The sequence below is a fragment of the Phoxinus phoxinus genome (assembly GCF_949152265.1).
Source record: "Phoxinus phoxinus genome assembly, chromosome: 8".
NCBI classification, from domain to species: domain Eukaryota; kingdom Metazoa; phylum Chordata; class Actinopteri; order Cypriniformes; family Leuciscidae; genus Phoxinus; species Phoxinus phoxinus.
In genome coordinates, this window is record NC_136883.1 from 14,972,373 (window position 1) to 14,997,171 (window position 24,799).

General features: G+C 37.0%; 2 protein-coding genes across 3 annotated transcripts in view; both read left to right on the top strand.

The window, feature by feature from the left end:
- The window catches only part of mvda (mevalonate (diphospho) decarboxylase a), a 28,997-nt gene extending 8,545 nt beyond the window's left edge, over nucleotides 1–20,452 (top strand). Inside the window, exons 7-10 of one of the 2 annotated variants that reach the window (XM_079620384.1) lie at nucleotides 7,699–7,917; nucleotides 18,101–18,216; nucleotides 18,339–18,447; nucleotides 18,643–20,452. In XM_079620384.1, the coding sequence (XP_079476510.1) occupies nucleotides 7,699–7,917; nucleotides 18,101–18,216; nucleotides 18,339–18,447; nucleotides 18,643–18,732 (534 nt within the window). In that variant the 3' untranslated portion in view covers nucleotides 18,733–20,452. Of the gene's footprint in view, nucleotides 1–7,698; nucleotides 7,918–8,223; nucleotides 8,379–9,053; nucleotides 9,151–18,100; nucleotides 18,217–18,338; nucleotides 18,448–18,642 lie in introns of those variants that run through there. The other variant, XM_079620385.1, reaches the window with a different exon arrangement.
- Nucleotides 20,453–20,501: 49 nt separating this feature from the next.
- Nucleotides 20,502–23,516, top strand: cyba (cytochrome b-245, alpha polypeptide). Its single transcript, XM_079620386.1, has 6 exons — nucleotides 20,502–20,740; nucleotides 21,143–21,212; nucleotides 21,401–21,475; nucleotides 21,677–21,760; nucleotides 21,856–21,937; nucleotides 22,504–23,516. The coding sequence occupies exons 1-6, from the start codon at nucleotides 20,683–20,685 to the stop codon at nucleotides 22,693–22,695; spliced, it is 561 nt and encodes a 186-aa protein (XP_079476512.1). The 5' UTR covers nucleotides 20,502–20,682; the 3' UTR covers nucleotides 22,696–23,516.
- Nucleotides 23,517–24,799: the final 1,283 nt, after the last annotated feature.

Consider the following 24,799-nt stretch of genomic DNA (forward strand, 5'->3'; position numbering starts at 1 on the left):
ACCTGACATCTTTTTCTTTTGGATGATGGAGTTTCAGTGGAGGGGGCTGGAGCGTTGGAAGAATCTTGTTTTCTCTTCAGTATTGCTGCAGAGACTGGTTCATGAGGCAGGCTTTTTCGTCGCTCCATGTGAGGGGACACCAGAGCTTTCCCCAGCTCTTCTAGAAAGAGCCTCCTCTTGAAATTCTTCCCTCTCTCCCATGATGGATTTACCTCCCTCCAAACCACAAATGCATTTATGGTAGATACATCCAGGATGGTAGAGAAGACAACCATTGGCCAACGATTTGTTTTACGTTTGCAACTGTAGCTTGCAACCATCTGCAATATTGCAAACACACACACACACAAATTAGTATATCTGCTGGCAAAATAAATGCCACTCTAACACAAACTTTGAATAAAAATGAGCAAAATAAAATTTGTAAATACCTTGTCAAGGTTGTCAACTCCACCTTTGCAGTGATTGTAATCTAAGATGACATCAGGCTTCTTGTCCTCCCTGTCACTCACTTTGGCATCTTTGTGGCATGTGCTCATCAGCAGCACATTTTTACCCTTTTTGGGGCAGTATGACACAAGACTGTGTGTCTCAGTAAAGGCAAAGATCGAGGAAAAACAAACTCGGTCTCTCGTTGTCAGAAGGGCAGGTGGGAGTTCAGGCTTGTTTTTCCTAACTGTGCCAACCATTGTCAACTTTCTTCTCAGGAGCTCCTGGCCAAGAGCATATGATGTGAAGAAATTATCACATGTTACTGTGTGTCCCTGGAGACCAATGGTCAAATCAAGGACCACACGCATGCCCTGATTTCTTTCTGGCTGCCCATCTTGTGGCTTGCCGGTGTAAACTTGCATGTTCCATGCATAGCTTGTCCTGGCGTCACATGCTGCCCAGATTTTTATTCCATACTTCGCAGACTTGCTGGGCATGTACTGCTTGAAGGAGCAGCGACCTCTGAATGGCACCAGGCACTCATCCACTGTAATGTCCAGGCCAGGGTTGCACATTAGAGACGTTCAACCCATAAATTCCACACATCACGAATGGGTGCCAGCTTGTCACTTTCGCGCCGAGCAGGTCTTGTGGCCCTGTCATCGAATCGAATGACTTTGGACAATCTCCTAAATCTTCTAAGCGCATGACAGCCCGAAAAATTGCCCGCCCAGTTTCAGCTTCCCACAAACTGGACAGGGCCTCATTGTTGGAGCGATAAACTCCTGCAAGGACCAATATATGCTTCCATGTCGGTCCAGTCCACATCCCTCCAGTCATCACCAAACACACGGTTTTCTTCCAGATTTGTCATTTCCACCAAGATATTTTGAATCATTGATGGAAAAAATAACAAAAAAGATGATTTTATGTCCTCTACACGAGAAATTGCAAACCTTGTTGGTCCAGGTGTCAGCTTTATCACTCGTGCAGCTGAAGCTCTCCCTGGTCCCTGTGGAGGTGGAGAAGCAGTCCAGGTTATTTTTCCATTTTTAGATACAAAGGTTTGGTCTGCATCTGCCTCCTCACAGTCCTCCTCCGATTCCTGGCACTCCTCTTCCAACCCTGTGTTTTCTTCAGGAGGAATGCAGTCCTCTGGCTCAGAGTCATCTGCTTCAGTGTCTTCCGGGCATGATTCAGTTTCACTTGAATCAAGCAGGTAATCCAGGGTCTCCAGGAGGGTGTAACTCTTTGCCATACTGCCACAGAACTGTGTGCAGGACACCAAAGACCCTCTTTAATACCTTTCGTGTGGGAACAATTTCTTTGTTTTCAAAACAAAGTTGCAGCTCTTAGATCTGAGAGTAAACTTTCTCAAAGTTGAACAGGTCAGTTGTCTTTCATCTCTCCCTTGCTCTCTCTGCATGTGTGTGTGTGAGTGCATGCATTAGGTCTCACTGATTAGCTCACACGTGCTCTACATTTGTGGCTGATTTCATTTGACAAATTCCATACAGATGCTCTCTGTGACACACACACATACACACACACGTGTGACTGTGTGTGTGTGTGTGTGTGTTCGGTCTCACCCCTTTTATCTTTGTTCTGCATTTGTGGCTGATTTTATTTGGCTGTGGCAGTCATACCTGTTTGTGTGTATGTGTGTGTGCGTGTGTGTGTTTGAGTGAGCATGTCTTTTCTACATTGCATTTTTGCACTAGTACCAGGCCTTCATTTCTGTGTGGAAATTTCCAGATTTATGCTGGAATTATTTATTTTATTTGTCAATTTCTAAAAAAAATGCTCTTAATTGGATTCACACCTGTGTGTGTGTTTGTGTGTGCGAGCAAGTGTGTGTTCAAGTGATCATGTTCGTTTTGTGCTCTAGTACCATGACTTCATTGTGGTATGAAAATTTTCAGATTTATTCTGGATTTAGAGTTTTTTTTTTTACAAATGGAAAATAAAAAACTATTTTTTTTCGATTTTCCCATTCATTTCAATGTGGGGTCATATTGACATGTGGGGTCATATTGACTATTTTTTGTGCATGTATGGATAGATAATTTAGAAAAAGTCACAAGATTTTATTCCACTGAGATAAAGGGAACCATTATTTTTAATGAAAGAAAAGTCGATTGGGGTCATATAGACCCCAAAGCACAAATGAGGGTTAACATTGCTGTTAATCACAAGCTGTGGGTACATTAGGCTGCTGTCACTTTAAGACGAATGCCGGGTCCAATATAATGAAGGTGCATTCAAGCCATGTCGTAATTACTGTAACGATTCTGAATTGTAAAAAGCCTTCATGTGCTTGTCGAACTTGTAATTACAACGTGTAAACTATTATTTTTCCGAGAGCTACAACTTGTACCACCTGACCACTGCAGATTTAAGGTGTGTTCGACACGGTGTATGACATCAAAGTACCATGAGAGTGATTTGAAAGCATACAGAGATTTATTTATAGTAATTACGACATGGCGTGAACGCAGCATGATACGCATCCGTTTTCTTTTTTTCAATTGTTTACAACACATAACCGACTGTGTTTACAAGGACACTCGCAGAGACAGACATTTTAAATTTTTGCATGCACATGTCCATTAATTTGCTAATCTCATTTGATTTGAAATTTGTTTATTTGTATTATTAATTTGATATTTTTTTGTGAATTTCTTTTCATTCATTTGTGAATCTGTCTATTTATTTTGAATAAAAATAATCCCATAGTTCAAAGGGATTTGAGCTGCTTGTACGTCGCGAACATCCGCCGTCCCAGGTGAGAACAAAAGTTAATAAATAATAGGTTAGGAACAGTCCAAAAATGTCTTTCATGATTATTTGAAAATTATAGATCAAATAAGAGGAAAACACAGATGATGACATTGAAGGTGGTGGTGGTGGTGGTTATGATAATGATGATGATCCATTTAATCCATAAATAATAGGTTAGGAACAGTCCAAAAATGTCTTTCATGATTATTTGAAAATTATAGATCAAAAAAGAGGAAAACACAGATGATGACGTTGAAGGTGGTGGTGGTTATGATAATGATGATGATCCATTTAATCCAAACATATAATCTAAACATCGCCTTACACGAGTCAAGACAACAGCACTTTAAAGGAACTGTATGTAAGATTGTGGCCAAAACTGGTACTGCAATCACTTTCAAATTACTGTAGAGCAGTGTATCCCCTCCCCCCTGACTCGAGGTTGCCAGATAGGCTGCAGGATCCAGCAGGAACGTAGGCTGCTACAAGGAGCTTCCAATGGCAAGACTAGAGCAGAGCTGGCAACCCGGATGCCGAAACACTACTGACTTTGTGATTGGTAGATAGGTGGAGGGTGGCGCATCAGGCCAAAATACAACATGACAACATCGACATCAGTTGAGGGCTGCAACTTCACTTTTAAATGACAATGTCCTGGCCGGACTACTGTTGTCAGTGATATAAGTATTTGATTTGAAATGAACATGATTTCTTAATGTCTACTGACATATCAGGGCCATTTTATGATTAATTGAAATACATTTCTTACATACGGTTCCTTTAACCCTTTATATTGGCGCCGGCCCGCCATTATATATTTTAAACAGTAATATCCTATACTAAACCTAAACCAATCTTGACAAACTATATATCATTTGAAAGCTTAAAATCTCTAGTTTTCATTTTTGGTGACTGATTTTTAAAATACATTACAGAGGAGCCGTAATTTATCAATTTGCAACAAGAATATTTTCATACTCCTAAGGCGTGTTCAGACCTTTATTTTGAAATAGTGATGAACATGAAAAATCATGAAAGAATGGTAGAAACCTCAGTTTGTTTTCATGCCAAGAGTTCAAAAGATAGCATCCATTCAATTATTTTAGAAAAAAAGGTCTGAAAATGTTTTAAATATAAATAAAAAAATTATAGATTTACCATTTGTGATTCACCATTCGTGGCAGCGAGCTATAATGCACATACGTGTTCTTTTTGTGTTTCTTAGAGGTTGAATTCATTTAAAAATCTGCCAAACTTCCAACACTACTTCTGAATAGGATTTCTACTTCATAAATTGTATAAAAATTGTAAAAATAATGGTTCAGACTCAAACAACATATGGAAATGGAGGCGCCCTTATATGGGCAGTAATGTCAACTAGTGAAAAAGTTTGGTACTGCGCCCAAACAAAATCTCACTGAAAGCTTATTTTTTGAGATATCAACCTAAAATTTTAAACACAACTTGTTCAGATTTTTGCCTTTGATTTTTTTGCATTTTTAGAGTCCTCCAGGTTTTGAAAATATATATTTTATATAAAATATGAATAATTAAATTTTTAACGTTGTACATTTTCATAAACTCAAACTTCTATAACTTTTTTTCTGTTTAACTTTCTTAATTTATTTCTCTTCTACAAAAATCTGCCAAATGTCTTCTTAAAAACAAGACCAATCTTACATCTATACTCCAAAGCATACTTGAATTACAACCATTTAAGTTCGGAATGTGCATTTTCATGTATATTCAAAAAAAGGGGGCGCTTGATAAGGAGTTAAAGGGCACCTATTATGCCCCTTTTCAAAAGATGTAAAATAAGTCTCTGATGTCCCCAGAGTATGTATGTGAAGTTTTAGCTCAAAATACCCCACAGAATTTTTTTACAGCATGTTTAAATTGTCATTTTTGGGGGGCTGAGAAAAACGCACCATTTTAGTGTGTCTCCTTTAAAAGTTAATGAGATGCGGTTTCACGCTCAGGGGGCGGAGCCTAACCAGCACTTCTCAGAGCCAGGACAATCTCATCTCACAGAAAGATGACAATATCAAAACAGACACTCACAGTAACGTGTTCGACTTGAACAATAATGCCCACAGAGCTAGAGAATATATGCTGAATAGAGATAGAACAGGTATGTTTATTTTAATTACGTTTAACTTATATATGCCATCTGCTCCACTATAAATACAAGCCTGCAGTAACGTTAGTTAAACCTGTCTGAATGATGACCAAAATATACTGATGAGTTCAATTAAGTTTATTGTACATACATCACACAAAAAATGAAGCGTTAGTTTTACTGCAGAAAATCATTGTAAGAATAAACACAGTATAAGAAGTGCGCATTAAGTCTTATCCATAAAATCTCTCTCCCTTTCATTAATGGAACATAATAAATAACGTTACACAGGGAAGTACACAAAACACTCGTTACAACTAACAGTAAACAAATATATGCACACCTTTTCAGTGGGTGCTTTATAAACTGCTAAACTGTATATCTGTAAAACGACTCAATGAGCTCGAGCTGTCATAAAGTGCTCGCTCTCACTTTCATTTCTGCCATGATCAGTAACGTTAGTCCTGTCGCTCCGGAGACTGTAAGCTGGATCACGAGAGCAGTTGTACTGATCAATCCTCGAGTAACAACGAGAGTAAATGAAGACTGCTATTTTTATCGCCTCAATCGCTTTCGGAAACATTCTACAACTGCTCCAGCGTCGAAACAATGGCGGACTGTGTCCAGCTCACTTGGGCAGGGTCTGTGCTCAAACTGCAGTGTCAATCAACAGTCGTGGGCGGGGCTTATGCAATTCTACGTCACATTGCATTGATTCTGAGAACAGCTCGTTCTGAAACAGTGCTTATGATTTATGGGGATTTAAAAAAAAAAACACTGGTTGGATTTTTATCATTATAGGGTGATTGTGTACACACACTGCCAACACACATTTATGTTCAAACACCATGTAAAAGTGAATTTTGCATAATAGATGCCCTTTAAAGTAGGAAACACTCATCCAAATATCCAGCGAGGCAGACCGGTGGAATATAAACTATTAACTATAAAACAAACTGACAAGCGACTTGCAAGCAATTAACAAATAATCAACAAAACAACAATAGCTATGTTTCCACCCAAAGTTGCAAATTTAACACAAGCGCAAAATTGGAATCTTGCTTAAAACATTTGCGAATAAAGCACTGTTTCCATCCAGTGAGCCGAATAGAACAAAATCGTCACTTCCTGATAAACTGCTGCTAAATATCACTAAGAAAAAACTTACACAGTAAGAAATAAGTTGCTGCAGAAAGAGAAGCCACTGTATATAATAATTTCATATATAATAAATGACTTGCGCCCCAGAGCATGCAGACTGAACACAGTAAAGTTATCTTGCTTTCAGAGGCGGATGCCTACTGTTTGGAAACACAGTCGTGTAAGACTTTCTGGGAAGTAATTATACCCAACCACTTTGACGACAGACTTTACTCAGGCATTTCAGAACAACCAAAACAGCATTTCAGATGCTGTGCAACGAGATTGATCTGCTAGTTGGTCCAGTTATGCCGTCCCATCGAAAGACGATGATGCGCATCCAGGAATTTATTCAGTGTGTTTCTATCGTAGTTTATGCACGGTTTCTTATCAGTTAAAAAATTATCTGACTCAGTTGAGCGCATAGGTTTTTTTATGCACATTTTTAGAATTTATGTACATTTTGGTGTTTCTATCCAGTGTTTTTTTTATGCAATATTCCAAAATGTGCATAAAAATGGGTGGATGGAAATAGCGAATGAGAAGCAACACATTGTGCACACAGTACTCTCACCGGAAGTTCTTAAAAGAAAAATGTGTAAATAAAGCTATGTAAAATCTTCACTTAAAGGTAGGGTAAGCAATTTCGGAACGGCTAGCAATAGCAAGCTAGCTTTGAAAGCATGAGATCCCATCCTCCCTTCAGAGCACCCTCCAAAGCCACACATTCAAAACACATAAACGCACACAGAAGAGTTTGCAAAGCGTCACAAAACGAGAGACGGCATTCAATTACCTCACGTCTCAAAGCACATAACTAATTGTAATTCGGACCCACTTGAACACTTGGGCCACATACAGGAAATAAGTCAAGTGCAAAGACCGTGCGGACGTGTTGGTATTGGGACAATTATTGAATGGATAATTCAGTGACTCACTCAAAAAGACTGGCGTAATGATGTTAACCTGCAGAAAGAATCACTGAAAAATCCCCACCAATAATGCACAAATGGTTAGTCTGTCCAGAACAAACAAAAAAGCAGAGTGATGCAAACAATATCAAATTTAGTACTGTAACCAGCTGTTACAGTATATAACTTAAATTTGTTTGCAATCTAAATTTACATCTGTTTTAATTTAGCAGTGTAATACAAGTAAAGGTAATTTAGGTTTGTTTTATTTGCATAGATTAGGTATATAAGTTCACCTACTATACTCTTCCACAGTACCGGGCAGATGTTGTGGTGCCCTGTCGTATGGAGGAGATGATCAGAGTTATTCGCCAACGAGACTTCCCAGCATTTGGTGAGCTAACCATGAAAGACAGTAATCAGTTTCATGCCACCTGCCTGGACACCTACCCACCAATATTCTACCTGAACAACGTATCCCACCGGATCATCAGCCTTGTGCACCGCTACAACCAGTTCTATGGAGAGACCAGGGTGAGCACATTACAACTCAATATTCAGATATTTCATCTTAACCCTCTGAGGTCGCTATCGCGCCAGCGCGATAGTCACGCTTTTTTTCTTATCAGTGCAAAAGAGACTCTAATAACTCTGTCGATTTTTGTCATACAGGCCGGTGTTGCACATTATTCGATCCTGTTAAGTTTCTATTTTTTTTGTGTGTACTCACAATAAAAACAAAGTGTTGAGCTTTTCGCCAAATAAAGAAAAATAAACATGATGCAAGTTCTGCCTTCTCTCTGTCCATTCTGAAACGCGTCCGAAAATGAACTAACTCAGCGAATACTTGAATACTCCGGTAAAGACGCCCTTCAGATGATTCTGGACAGCGAGGAAGGATTCACCTTTTCCACAGAGGAAGAAGATTGCAACTCAGACGACGAACGACTGCATTTTCAAGAGTGAATTGATCCCGCCGAGGATACAAGTTCGGAGTAAGTTGTTTGTGTTATATAATTATTTTTCTGATTATATAGAACTCATGAATTTTCAGACTATATTTTGCTTAGTTTTGGTTAGCTTTTGACATCTTACAGGAATAAATTGCCTTACAATATCCCTAACATTCGTGTATATGCTCGTGTGAACTGTTTCAATGTGATATTACTCTCTAAACATATTTGTATATTAAATACATTTCACTCCGTTTTGATTAGCTTATGACACTGATTATCATGCTAAAAATCCTGCCTTATGCGTAATGTAGGTTATTTGCGAATATCTGCTTAGGTGTAAATATGATTTAGTGCAAATATATTTCAGCCTCCGGTAAAATGTGATACTGTCTAAATACTAGACAGTAGACATTATATTTATATATATAAATGTTCGGTTTTGGTTAGCCTATGACATAAATCTTGCTAAAATATTGCCTTATGCACAGATGATTGTGAATACAGGTGTAAATGTTTGAAATGCTCTAAATGCGTGCGGTCTATATGGCCCATCAACAGATACTCGCGGTGACGCGGTCTATGGCCCATAAATAGATGTTTCTCCGTCATATGGCCCATCAACAGATATATACATGCATTGTGTGTCCATACCCATTAATTGCCCATCAGTTTATTTTGGATAATGTATGCTAAGTTTATTTTACATTTTTTTAGGAATATGTCTGCATCACGCTCTACTTCTCTAGCACCGCAGAGGGGCACACAGGTGTCGTTCAGTTCTCAGTGCGATCGAGAATCATACAGAGTAAGTGCACAGACATAATATTTTACTGATGAAATGTAATTGTGTTTACATCGTCATAATATACAAGTAGGGCCTACCTATTCATGTGTGAAATTACAAAAACTGTTGTCTTTTTTTTAATCCATGGCCATTAGTGATTGATAATGATAATAGTGGTTACCTATACAGTTACCTATACAGTTTCTTTGATTGTTTTATCAACAGATGTGACAATGTGTCACATTCAGTGTCACATGATCCTTCAGAAATCATTCTGATCACACAGTTGTGTGTCTTAGTATTTTTTATAACCTGTGATTAGTTTTTTTCAGGATTCTTTGATGAATAAAAAATATTAAAGAACAACATTTATTTAAAATCTTTTGTAACAGTATACACTACCTTTCTTTCTTTTTTTGAAAGGATGTGTTAAGTGATAGTAATGACTTATACTGTTAGGAAAGATTTCTATTTTGAATAAATGCTGTTCTTTTTAATCAGTGAATCCTGAAAAAGTATTACAGGTTATAAAAAAATATTAAGCAGCACAACGGTTTCCAACATTGATAATACCTGATTATCAAATCATGATATTATACTGATTTCTGAAGGATCATGTGACACTGAAGACTGGAGTAATGATGCTGAAAATTCAGCTTTGATCAAAGAAATAAATTATATTTTAAAGTATATTAAAATAGAAAATCATTATTCCAAATTGTAATAATATTTCACAATATTACTGTTGTTTCTGTATTTTTTTTATCAAATAAATGCAGCCTTCTTCCAAAAATATTAAAAATGTTAATGTGTCCAAGCGTTTGACTAGTACTATATGTTTATATATGCTGTAGCACTGTGGTCTTGTGAGGCACAACATTTAGTTCCTCCATATAGAGGAATTACAATAAAACAGATTGAAAAACAAAACCTTTGAATCTCCTCTCATTCTTTGTTCAGGCTGCCTCACAGCACCTTGGGGGAGTGTTTTTGGTCTCCCCTGGTGTGAATCACATTCATATTCATGGCCATCCATCAACACACCCACGAATACAGCAGTGCTGACACAAAAACTGACTTACAAAGTTTAAATCGTCATATTGTTGTTTTGTGAAAGAGTGGTCAGAATGATTTTCACATCATTTTGTAGTAAAAATTCTAGCCTACAAGAATGGTAACTCAAAAGTCACGTGGCCAACTATTCAGTATGAGTTATATGGGCTTAGTGCAGGGACAATTTTTTCCCCAAAAACTTACTAACCACACATAATATTTTTTTTCTATAAAATGCAAACATGTACTGTAACTTCCATGTTGCTCACATATTATTGTAGCAGAGTTTGTGCTGAATACAGAATAATTATGAGTTGGCCAAAGGTATGTTGTAAGTAGCTGAAATAAGCACAAATGTCAGGGCATGTGAAAACATCTCAAGGGCCCCAGACCCCAGAGGGTTAACCTTGCCAAACTTGGACAAATCCAGTGATTATTTCATTCTTGAAAGAGCTCATGATGTCAACCTAGTACCATGTAAACACAACTTTTGATTCCAGGTGGATGATGAAATCCAAAGTTCCCTTTACTCTTGAAAGTTGAGTTAAATCAGCCAAACAGATCAACGTGCACTAGAAAGTATTTCTGTGTGCAATATGCATCAGAGGGTCAGTGATAGGGTTGGGTACTGAAACGCGGTGCCAATAGGGAACCGGTTCCGACGTAAAGGGTAGTAACCAGACCGAATAAGAACGAAAATTTCGGTGCCTGATTTCGGTGCCTGACTTTTTTTTAGCGCCCCCTGTAAAACATCTCGCGGCACAAATGTTCCAATACATATAAATAAAACATCTTCAGTTAACCAGCAGAGCATTCATTTAGTTCGTTTGTTAAATAAGAGACGATCTAGCGCTGAAAAGTGATGAAAGTGCTCATTGACGCTGCGATCATTGGCGCGGATACAGTGTTTTCTCTTGTGGTCTCGCGCACACTGTCTTCTTCACTCGGACGCGCGGTTCAATCCGTTGAGGAGACTCTCCATTTGTTCCGGTGAAATCACAAAATATAATGCACACAAACTTGTCCCTGCTTGATATAACCACTGATGAGCATAATCGGTTTTGATGAAAAAAAAAAAAAAAACTGTACAATGTGGATTAGAACCCCGAACCTCAGACACGCTTGACGAAAGTTCAAGTTCAGCAGCTGCCAGTGTCTCTATAGCACGCAGTGTGTTTATCATGCAATTTATATGCGAAATTTAGTTGTTACGTGCATATGATATGCAGTTTTCGCGTGCATTTGATACGCACTTCATTGCATGTAATACGCATCCCACACCACCACTACTAAACCTACCCTAACCAACCCATGCGGATCCTATGCACGTAAAAACGAATTTTCGCGTATATATTTACACGATAAACATACTGCGTGCTATAGAGACGTTTAGTGTTCTCGGGTTGCGACATCACAGATGATGATGATAGCAGCCGTTCCTATTGGGTAAGTCGAGTAGGCCTATTTTAATGCCAACTGCAAATCTGTCATATCAAGTATAGGCTAGCAAACACCATTGTCATTCAACAGCGAGTGTGACGTGTGCAAAATGTTTTAACAAAGCTCTAACACTTCTTTATATGAGGCAATAGCCTACTGTGTGTGTTAAATATCTCTGCTCAGTGTCAGATATTTCTCTGCTTAAAGCTGCAGTCCGGCACTTTTTTGGGTTTAAAAATATCAAAAAAGACATTTTTGAAAAAAAACGTAACCAGCCAGTGTTCAAAACGATCTGCTTGCCTTACCTCGATTCAAAACGGTAATCTTGTAATAATGATTTTAATTCCAGTGGTACTGGTGGATTTCCGCGGTAATTTCGAGCATGTCTTTGCGTCATTACGTCACTTCTGTACACATAGAGAAGGAGTCCCCGGCTAGCGTGTGTGGATGATGGAGGTGGAGATTTATCCACTTGGTATGGCGGATCCCGAAAGTTTAAAGCGACAATCACCAGTGACAACTGGAGATTCACCAGTTGTAAAACCCAAAGACTTCGGACTTCAGAGTGGCTACAGAAAAAAATATATTTTTCACGTTTTGACGTGATATATGCAATCGTTAGATTTAATCAGCATGATATAGCTACTGCAATGCTTCCCCCCACCCCCCGAATTTGGTCAGAACAAAAGTGAATGTTACTTACTTGTTCAGATGACATTTACCGATGAAAATTCTAATGTTGACACTTTCAAAAGGTATACTCTGACATTGCTGATGACAGTACAGTATCCACAGCGACGCGACAGGTTCTCCTCAATACATTGTGTTCATCCGCGCTGTTTCATGCCGATTTACTACCCACGCACAGTTAATAATTCCGCGAATAACTGCAATTGCAGATTTCTAACAGAGATGGCGACAAAGAGGAAAAACGACGGACTGCAGCTTTAAAGTAAAAGTCATAATAGACCTATGTTAAGACAAAATGTTGATCTTAACTTAAATGTTTTACATCAGTAGTCTATTAAACGGTGCAATTTTTAATTTAATCAGAAATCAGAAACTTTTTAAATATTTAAGATAATATTGTGTCCAGTTTGGCCCTGTAAATAAAAGGGTATTATTTTTTTAGACAAAGTGTGTGCGATTTCGTTTTCTTAAGTATCGGTTCAAGAACCGTTTAAGCACCGGAACCGTTTAAAAAATACCGAGTAGGTAAAACCCAACCGATACCCAACCCTAGTCAGTGAATGGACTGTGTGCATTTTTTCTGATACCTAAACCCAGTTAACACAGATTTGGTCTGATATCCAAAGAGGCAGACAGAGGCAGGGGAAGAGCAGGAATCAAAAGACGAAGTAATGGTAAAAATGCAGCAGAGTTTGTTGAATCATTTCTAGTTGTGCCTTTCTTGATGTTTCAGTCGGACTTCGTCTGACCAGCGCAAATTTATGAAATATTATTATACCAAAGTGAAGGCTGCTTCACAACATACTTGTAAATGCAACACAACATATCATTCAACATTAATAGAAACAAATCTATAAAATGAGTACATAAATCAAATAAGATATATGTGCTAAATCAAGGGTCTTCAACCTGGGGTCTGCAGCAGTACTGCAGGGAGTCCGTCAATAATGTTTGATCACAAATAACTTTTTGTTAAAAAATTCAAACATGGGTAATGGATAATATTTGTTTTTTAAAAGATGAATACATTCACGCTTTAATATTTTTTTTTAAAATTCAGTCCCTCTACCGCCACCAACTGTCCAAAGTTGCACTCATGTTTATGCTAATAACTTTTGAACCATAAGGGCTAGAAACAAAATTATTTTTTCCTCTGATTCTTGAGCTCATGGCAATTCAACGTCATTTTCCGACATAATAATTTTTCGGACATTTTTAATTTTCCGAAAAAACTACTTTTTCTAACTCCTCCTAGGCCGTTGCTCCAATTTCCACGAAAATTTAATCAAATCATCTTCAGACCATGGCGACAAAAAGTTAAGCAATTCGTGTTGATTCATCAAACCGTTCTCGAATACCACGCAAACAAATTTTACGAGTCATACAAGTGGTCTCGTTAGATTCAGGGCGTCATGCAATTTTCCCAGATCAGCCATTTTAGCTATCGGCCATTTTGAATTATGTGCTAACATGCACATATTTTATGTATTTTATGAACGCATGAACGTATTGTTACGAAACTCCGTTTGGGTCATCAAGTTTAAGGCCCTGAAGGTACTCAAAAAATTACGAGACAGCGCCACCTTTGGGTCAAAAGTTGTAATTAAATTTACAACATTGCTAATAACCTTTGACTACATTTGATCTTAATAGATTCCTTGGGTTATGCTGAAAACATAGATACCAATTTTGCCATAGTCAGCCAAACATCCTGTCCGCCATCTTTATTTTCTTTTTAAACCTACTTTTTCGAACTCCTCCTAGACCAAATGTCCGATTTTCACCAAAATTGGATCGTGTCATCTCCAGACCGTGCCAAGTAAATGTTATGGATTTCGTGTCGATAGACAAAACTGTTTTCGTATACCACAGCAGCAAAGTTGATGCATGATGCCAAAATGACTATTCAGGCTTTATATCTGCAAAGCCTTGACATATTGACACCAAACTTAGTATGTGTCATTGTCACTTCACTCTAACCACATCACATACATTTTGTAACTACGCCACCTATTGGTAGAAAGTGATAATCCGTTAATGTATGTGATTTTTCAACCGTTTCGCCTAAATTCATCTTTAAATGTCTTCAATTGCTCCTTGCTGCAGTTGGTCTGACACTCCCAGCCATGTGGGCATGTCTTATCCTCTTTTTGCGCTTGGCCCCGATGATTGCTGATTGCAGCTATATTTGTTATTGTCAATTGTTATTGAAGATTGAGCGCTATAAAACTGTAAAACTCTATTGACTAACAATCTAGAGCACTCTGCAAGTCGATACTATAATAATATTATATTGACGAAACCGATTTGACAAACGCTCCTGTGAATATTTGTGTTTTGGCTCTGGAGAATGTCAAATGTTTCTATTTATAATGTGTTTTTGCAGCGGTAAGCAATTTAGCCAATCACAAACATGTTTGTTGATCTCTTGAACACAATAGCCAATTAGAGGTGTTTAAGTTAGAAACCACTCTCCGCTCAAAACATCCTCTCATTAACAAAGTGTAGAGTGGTCTTGCGCTTTCGAGGCTATATATAATCCATTGAATAAAACTTTTGTTTTTCATGCAGCTTCAGGGACATTTGCAGGGAAGAAAATGTTCCTAGGACCCAGTCCTAGTTAATAACTGGTCCCATTAATAATAACAGTGATTAAGCCAAAAATCAATGTGGGTGAGAGTAATGAACATAATATGCTTGTTTTATTGATGCAAATGTTGTAAATTTGTAAATGCACTTTTTAATAATAGGCTTCAGCTCAATTTTATTATTTACCTTATTTTCCAGAAAATAAGTCACACCTGGTCAAACTTGCGTTTGAAAACTCCCCCAGATAGCATTGGTGTATAAGTTACGTTTTATTATTAGATTCAGAAATGTAAAATACTGGTAAATAAAACTGGTAAATTGACTAACTCTAAACACTATAGGGGGGACCAGGCTGCTGTAACTCACTGAATTTTATACAAAGTACACACATTTGTTTACTACAAAAGGCACCCATTCAAACCTCTGTAAGAATATCACAGCCCGTATGAGTTGATGTCAAATACATGGTTTGCCTTTGTTACAATCTACCCCACTACTGTTAAGTTGTAACAATTAGACAAAAGAAGCAAAAACAGCAGCCACACCATGCAATAAACTTAAAAAACAATCCAAAAGATTAATACAAAACAATGCCTCTCACAGACCACAGCTCAAATCCTCAGGAGGATGTGCATGTGTAAGTTAGTCTACTAGAACAAACTTCCTTAGCGGTATTTATACTTAATGAACACTCGACTGCAGTGTACTTGTGTAGAGAATGTGTAGATCTAACAAAAAACTATTTGTGTCTGTTACTCTGATTGAGAATATTCACACATAGACAATGTTGCAGTATTTTTTAATCTTAGATTGTTGGTGGGCACATTTTACCCAACTTCCTTAGGCTTTGAGTTGCCAAATGGCTCCATACAGACAACACAAAAGTTTTTATTGTCTAGGGTCTCAGAATCCTCACCACTGGCTTTCAACATTGTCATCTCAACTGATCTGATTGTGAAGGCCAAGTCTGCTAACCCATACTTGGAATTTGTCCTCTGCATTTAACCCATCCAAGTTAGTGCACATACATTAGGAGCAGTGAGTAGTGAACCCACACACACTGCAAAACGTGGACTCACACACCCGGAGAAGTGGGCAGCCATTCTCTGCGGTGCCTGGTGAGTGATAGGGGGTTATCTCAGTCATTTCCTGCCGGTATTGAGAATCGAACTCCCAACTTTCGGGATACCAATCTGACCCTTTAACCTTTAGGTCATGACTAGACTAGTTACAACTCTCCCCATGTTACAACCATACCCCGTCTCCCCTAAACTTATATTTTACTTCCCATCACTCTAAATCCTTTCAATTTAATGATAGGCCTCTTCAGAACAGAGGAAAAAAAGAAACCGGATAATAAAATAAAAATCCACAATATCCAAAATAGCATGTGGAATAACACCACGGCATGCTCACGCTGAGTGACACAGCCTACATATTGTACAACAGAAAATTTTTATTGTTTTTGTTGTAAAAAAAGTTATTAATTTAGTTTCTATATATATATATATATATAGCCGCTCTGGACAAAACCGTGATGTCATCTTTCAGTTCAGTTCTCATATAATGGTGTCAATGCAGGCAGATCAATAATATTGTTGAATTAAATTAATATTGTTGAATTAAATGTCCCCAACTAAGCAAGCCAAAAGCCAAGGCGACAGTGGCAAAACTCCATCAGGTAAAAGAATGGGGGAAAGAAAAAACCTTGGGAGAAACCAGGCTCAGTCGGGCCATCCTCTGGCCAACGAACGAACAGTGTGAGTTTAGTAGTCTTATAAGAGGCTGCAACGTCAAGATAGCAATGTGAGAATAACTAATATTGTTATATGTGTGTGTGCGTGAGACGCCAGCGCAATCACTTGGATTCCTTATATCAGCGGAAACAACTTACCCTGTCAGATAAAAGTAAGACATTCAGAATGGTAAAGGGTCTATTTTCATTTGTGAACCTTCAAAATAACAGTAAAACGTTGTACTTTTGTAAAAAAAAAGAAAAAGAAAAACACAATGTGCTTGCCATCTTGGTCTCCGTGAACTTTCCTGAAGCAGGTAACAAAAATGAACCAAAACTTGCCTACTTGTCATGCAGACATAAGAAATATATAGAAACCATAAAGTGCCTACTTTTAAGTTTCTACTCTTTGCTTATTTGATGTTAAATGCATAATATAAGTCACTTTGGAATATAAATCGTTGCATGTCTTACTTAGATGATAAAAACAAGACTTGTATAGCAAATACAGTATACAGTATAGCAAATAATTTCATTGCCCCCTGAGAATGGGTCACAGTCCCCACTTTAAAAAACCCTGGCTTAGAGGACCGAAGGCCAATTACACGCTGCAAAATTTCGGAAGTGGTATCTTCATATGCGGGATGCACTCTCGAAATTGCAATGATTGACAGAGCGATAACCATAGCACGGGACAAAAATATGACAAGTCAGAATACTGTAGATACGTATTAAGCCATGTAAATGCAGACATAAGATTAACAGAAAAATATAGGTATCAAAATATTTGTAATATTCTATTCTATAGCAATTGTAAAAGTAATGACTTTACAGACTCTCTCTGTACATATTCTTGTTATGGTGGAACCCGTTAGTTAGACATTACATCTGCACTTTACTAGAGCACCCTCACTCACTAACTTCAGAAGCACCCTCATTGATTTGATCTCACAGTAAAATTAAAATGTTTATACACCTAAAGCTAAAGTTCAGGTAAATGTTTAATTGTCCATCTGACAGTAAAATTAAAATGTAAGATTGTAAACCCATTCAAATAATTGTGATTAAAACAACTGTGAACAACTAATGAATTGTGATTTTTATTGCAGCATGTATGTTTGTTATGATACATACATCTCAATTTTAACAATGAAAAGAAACATACAGACAGTTTATCAAGTGCAACAATAATTTGTGGTTGTGGCTGTTTGATTGGTTTCAATTCATATTGAAGGCTATATGCTTAATATGTAGCTCTGTTTGACACATTTTGTATCAGGGGGTCCCTGCTCCATGTCTCTATTGCCAGCTAAACCGTTAAATTTGTTTTTTGTACAAAAACCTGTTTAGTAAATCTGGCCCTGTTTAGTAAATCTGGCCTAAATCTACATCTCTTTCTTTAAATCTCAGCATACTCCTTTGTTTTGATGTAAGTGGATTGATGTATTTGCACATTTTGTCTTGTTTCAGGTGGCATATACCTTTGATGCGGGTCCTAATGCTGTTATTTACACCTTGCAAGAGCATGTACCAGAGTTTGTACAGGTGGTTCGTCATTTCTTTCCCTCAGAAGCCAATGGATCAGAGTAAGTTGCTAAAATCAAGCATGCTGTTAATATTGATACTTTGTTTTGTGAAGAGCTGCAGTGTTTGTTTTTATGTCAAAGCACATCAAGTTATAACTCAACGCAGTAATTTTAATTTGCAGGTTTGTCAGAGGTCTTCCTGTATGTTCAGCTGACCTCTCTGAGGAGCTGAAGAGAGACCTTAATATGGAGCCAACTCAAAAGGGCATACACTACATAATCAGCACTAAGGTATGTGTCTGGAAACTGCATTAACTGTAAGGCACGTTCATCTGTTATGTAATAGTTCTTTAAAAAGAAATAAAATACCTGGTTTGTCTCTCTATATTTATGTAACACTGTACCCTTATTGAATTCTGTGTCAGTGCAAAAAGGTGTTGTATGCATGACCTGTTTTATCATAATTGCTGCATAACCTGTTTTAAGGCTGGTCCTGGACCATGTGTGGTGGAGGATCCAAACCTGCATTTGTTGGGTGTTGACGGGCTGCCCAAGAAGAGTGCAGTTTCAGATTAACCTTAAAGATCCTTTTAGATCAAGAAAAATAAAAAGATTTTGCATAAATATATACTTTACTTTGTAAATATATTTTATTATAAATTGTTGTCTAAAAAGACAATTTTCTCTAAATAAAATAATGATTTTTAATGATAACATGATTTGTCTTTTTGTATGGTCTGCAAAAAGGGATTTTTATCTTTGTTTCTATTTAAAAGCACCCATAAATACATGTATGACTATGGTTTCACTTGGATATATGCCACAAAAGGAAAGAAAAGAATATTGCAACTTTCTTTTCATGCTGATACTGTAGGTGTGCTTTTCACTCGGAAGGCTGCATTCTAGTAAGGCTGCATATCTCAGCTGCCAAGTCACCACAATTCTTTGCACACATTTGCTCAATTATTGACCAAAACAAAAAGCATTATTTGTGGGTAATTTTGGCAATATTGAATAAAATGTAAAAATGTATCAGTGTGCTTTAATGTTTAGAAAGTTTGTTTTGAAATGCTTTTATCTTGTACATAATGATACAGTGTCACACCTGTGGTGTTCCCTGTCAAAAAATTTCAGCCTACAAAATAGCATAGCTTATAATAAATATTCAATCAAGATTCAATCTTTTTGTCAACTTGTTTTCTTTCAATTAGGACAGGTTTTGTATTTATTTTTTAAACTGATTGATTGTAGGCCTCATTGACCTGAGTCAAAAATGGGGGAGATCGCAAATAAGAGAAACATATGGGACTGGTGAAATCTGGCTTAGATTAAGCCAGGATTAGTCTTTAGTTCAATTAGGACATAAAATTGCCTTAAAAAAAACATTACTAGTGTGTATCTTGAGACAAAACAACGGCACTCACACATTTTAAGATATGGCAGTGCAAGTTGCTTTAATTTAAAACCGCTCAAACATGCATTTTAGTCTGTGACTAGGCTAAGACTTGTCTGTGAGCCTGGGGGTTAGTTTTCAGGAGCATGTTCATCATATTCAAATTCACATATTTACATGGGTAATTACAAAGATAGAGGCCTCGGACCTGTGCATACGTGGACACACACACACACACACACACTCTCACTCACTCACTCACTCACTACTTCATTCTAGACAAGGTTTACTCACTCACTCACTAGTACCTACTGCATTCCAGACGAGGTTTGGCGTGGGAATATACAAATTATGTCCCACTTCAGACCTCTGTAAATTCATGGCAATCAGACGTCACGTTCACATGTTGTCCACATGATGTCGCCACGACACAACGAGAGCATATCGTGTTTTTGCGTCAATTATGGCAAATAACAGAACAAAAACAATATAACATTGCTTTGAAAGCAGCTGATGAAAAGCACAAACAAAGGTAGTATAACATAGACTTAATATCTAATTAGACCCTTCTCATTTTAAATTTGTAATTCATTTACTACTTTTTTTTGCCAGATTTTATATTTACAAATGTACAAAGAAGATTCCTTCTTTTTATTTTTAAGAATTTGACATGTATCTAAACTCCTTGAAGAAATCTAAAAACTCTACTGCATGAAATACTGTCATGGTGTAAAACACTTAAGCTAATTTTAAAATCTTTGTTTTGTCTTGTAACCCTCATTATTGTCTATTATTGAATATTACTTTTTTTGTCTTGTTTTTTTGTTGTTGTATTTGTTACTGTTGCATAATAAAAAACTTCATGTCTAATGTTAAATTTACCAAATCCCGAGCTGTCTGCCTTGCACTTTTTTCACTCCTCCCCTCAACTGCAGCCGCTTACTCTCGCACAGCCTACATTTCATGCGAGGCAGGCGCATCTCAAACATGCCTAATTTTATGAAAAGTAAAAGCGGAAGTGATGAAATGAAAGGGTTGGGGTTATGAAACACTGGCCACTACCCATTGTTGTATTATAGAATTAAGTTGAAAATATACTTCATTTATCAGTGTCAGCACGCACTCAAGTGGACATGGGGAAGATTGAGTGGGCTATGTGGGCTAACGAGCAAGCTCTGGCTGCTGGACTCAGTAAGAACACATACTCGAATTCTTTAACTCATTCTGGTTTTTTTTTGTTTGTTTTGTTTTTTGCTGTCTAAAGCATTTAAAACGAGGAAGTTACACTTACATTAATATTTGAATACTACATACCTAAAGGGTTTAACGTATTAAACTGTAAGCGGTCGTTCATTCCGTGATGTTTTTATTTTATTTTAATTATTGTATCGCCTATTATTCATTTATATTAAAACCAAGAAGTTGATTTTCAGTAGGCTATCTGAGCTAGGCTAATGGTTAAATGTGAAAGAACAATGCTTAAATTATTATATAGGTCTACTATTTTTATCTTAAAACATATATGTCAGTTAATGCAGGCTTGTGTGAATATATACAAAAACATGATGACTTTAATCTTTTTTCCTGTTGCAGTTTATGCGACTGGTGGAATCGTCGGAGTGGCCGGTCAGTTCAGAGGCTGGCAGTTTGCAGCGTTCGGCATGTATCCTTACAACCTCTGCAGGGATCTTTCCTATAAATGACTTGGATTTGCCCTCATTTTTCATTCTCTTTTCCTCATTTGTTCTTTTAGTTTTCCGGCTGATAAAGTAGCCTACTTTTTTTTTTTTTGTGGTAAAGTTCCCAAGTGTAGTTCTAGTGTGTATACATTTATATCCTTTACTGTGATAGTGCTGCCGGTGTGTTTGTGTGTTTGCTTGAATATCCGCGCAGCAAACGGGCCAAAGGCACCAGCGTTGAGAGAACGTAAGTGTTCTTTAATATGTATCAATCTGACCTCATTTGAGACTGTAAGTAATTACAGGAAGTACAGCTTGGTGATTTCACCACACCATAAAAACATTTTGGACTGAGTCATTTGTCTAGTGAAAACTTCCTTGTATGCTTTGAATCATACACTTTTCTTGGAAGGCTTTTTTGTTTTAATATATATATATATTTTTTTAGTGGTCAGTACTGCTTCACAGTGTGTGTAAAGGCGTTTGGACCCCTGACCAGAAACTATTACTTCAGAGCATTCTTGCACGCTGCGTAAGTCTTTCATTCTTCTGTCAGGTGTCCATGAACTTTTATTGTTGCGGGATAAAACAGCATCTAGCTGTGTTTCTGTGTGTGTTACCCTGCAGGCTGTGTGTTCCTGGAGGGTTCATGTTAGCCACCGTTCTGGGAAGTGTGTGTCTAGCAATTGCCAGTTTAATCTACCTTTCGGTAAGTTCCTCCAAACAAAGCCAAAATAATTCAGTGACTGAATGAATGTGAATGCAACCACAACTAAAATAAGATAGGAAACTAAAAGAAGATCTTATTGCTTCATGCTCAGATGCTTCCTCTTGTAAAATTCCCCTTTTCACTTTTAAACTGTTACAGTGAACAGTTCAACCAAAATGAAAATTCTGTAATTTGCTCACCCTCATGTGGTTTCAAACTCATGACGTTAAAAGTAGTTCATATACACATTCTGTGAAACATTCACATTCTCCTTTTACGTTCTGCTGAATAAAGAAAATGTGAATGATGTAAATTATAAAAGAATTTTCCTTTTTGAGTGAACTTAAGCTTTAAAAACATATATGTGATATAAGTGTATGATGATCCATCCCACAGTATTTTAGTAAAGTATATTTCACTTCATTAGACTCATATGAACTGTCACTTAAAGAAATCTTGGGACAACATCTGTTTGGATGTATTTGGGTGTGTGGCCATATGGCCTTGGAGTAAAGATTATTCACATTAAATTCAGCCTTTTGTACATGATTGTACTGGCATCACAGGCAGCTATTCATGGAGAGCATTGGGAGCCAATACTGCCCCGGACAGAGCCACCAAAGCGTGTTGGGGAGAGCATCAAAGAACCTCCTCAAAACCCTCCACCTCGACCTCCTCCCGAACTCCGCCGAAAGAAAGTGGATAACCTAGAGACTGCAGCGTATGACAATCCCATGTCTGTGACCATCAACGAATAAAGATTCCAGTGTGAAAACAGTTTACCCATAATTCAAGGAGGCTTCAGCAACAAGTAACTGTAATATGAAGCATTTATGATGAGTTTAAACTGTGTGTTTTGATGCAGTTTGTCAGAGATAGATGAGAGAGAGATATGGCACTGTATTGTGTTTATTTGATAATATCTTGGGTGTGATCTTGATCAATTTTATACATCCCTGTTACTTGCATACATTTTCATTTTTATTGTCACTGATAAGAGGAGCGATTTTTATGTGACATCAGTTTTTATACGGTATCTAATATACAGTAATAACAGAAGAAAAAATATGTTTACTTGGATGCTGTCAAAATGTTAACAGTGATTTTGTTTATTTACCTCAAGAGAGTGTGTTATGTCTTCATTTGTACTTACAATAACCTCAGGATTTGCTTCATTCAATTATTTGTAATTTATAAAGTTACAATTTTGCTTAGTTTCATTTCCTCTTTTTTGTGTTGTGCATTTAACCTAATGTCGAGTGACTTGTAAACTATTTCAAAATGTAGGGACATTTTTATTTGTGAATGCACCATATTCATAACCAAAGAAAATAAATGCACAATGGTCATTATGTGTTGACAGGTTAAATCAGATAAACCACATCTTCATGTTTTCATAATCACTGTTACACCACAAGGAACAAGGAAGTTAATCTTGCTCGAGAAATGATGTGTTCATTTGATGGTGGCTTGTTTGATTGAATGTTTAACAAAGATTAAATGCTTCTTTGGATGTCTATGTGAATTTCAATAGCATGTATGAATAAATAAAGTGCTGTGTGGAAAGATCTGACTGTGACCATTGAACTATAATGTTCTGCTATATGACATGAGCTTTAAAGGTTTTGAACATTTTGAGCATTTCATTATCAAACTTTGATTATCTGACAGAGAAAATATGAGGTTCTTCCATGCTTGGTTATAAGTGTGTAACTAAACTGATGCTGCTGCATGTAGACAACTCTAACAAGAAAACATACTTTATGCTTGACAAATTATTGTTGCTTTGCAATTTGATTAATTCTTTAGTGTTAAATACTTACAATAACTCTTACTAATTATATCAGTAGCAGAGGGCTACTGATATACAGGCCGCCTCTTACAGTTTTTTTTTTACGATTACTTAAGCACGGTTTCACAAAACAAGGCTCATTTTATCAAAACACTACACACAATTCACACATCCACACACAAAAGTAGCAGAACACCTGTTATTTTGAAAATTTCATTCAAAACTTTACAATAATTTAATAAAACCAAATTTTTGACACCGTATGGCACACACATGGTTGATACAATCTGGTTCTGTTTGAACCATTTATACACTGCTCAAACTTAAACAGTTAAACATTTCTACTTTTCTAATTTCTTCTAGATCTGCAGTACAGCCGAAACAAACTTTGTTGCATTATTTTCCTGTTATCACTTTAAAGCTTCTTTGAAACAATCTGTATTGTAAAAAGCGCTATATGACTTGAGTTGATGATAGTCTGTGTTTGATTTCTTTTCAGAGATAGTCTGTGTTTGATTTCTTTTCAGAGATATTGTTAGTAAAGTACATGAATATAGTGACCAAACAAAACACAGTACTGTGCAGAGCACATTGATGAAAATAATTATATCTCTCCCCATTGTAAAACCATTCAATACATCCATGCATTTCCAAAGTTTCAAAAGCATTTCCATATGTTCTGGATGAAAATCAGAACATATTCCAAATTCTATATAGTACATGAACAAAAATATTTGATTAATTTTACAAAAATAAACTTTTTTTAATTGCTAAAACAATTCAAGTTATGCCCCATGCTCTGAACCAAATTCTCAATCGCCTAAACCAATTTGTCGGATTAATCACTTTTTCTGTAAAACATTACAGTTTTTCTGCTAAAAATTGCTAAAACACATTTCTTGAAACCATCACTCACTTTCTCAAAACCTTAAACACAAAACCAAATTTTAAATTCTGACTCTTCTGGCAAAATCAAACAATTGCAGTGTAGCAGCAGGCAGACCTAGAGCAGGCTGTCTAGCTTGCCCATTGGCTGCCTCGCGGCAACTGCAGCAGCCTACCACTGAGCT

Excerpts from the sequence above, each read along its gene's own strand:
- cyba (XM_079620386.1), top strand. The coding sequence starts at position 20,683 with ATGGGGAAGATTGAGTGGGCTATGTGGGCTAACGAGCAAGCTCTGGCT. Across the intron at positions 21,476-21,676 it reads GGCACCAGCGTTGAGAGAAC|TGGTCAGTACTGCTTCACAG; the intron begins GTAAGTGTTCTT and ends ATATTTTTTTAG. Across the intron at positions 21,761-21,855 it reads AGAGCATTCTTGCACGCTGC|GCTGTGTGTTCCTGGAGGGT; the intron begins GTAAGTCTTTCA and ends GTTACCCTGCAG.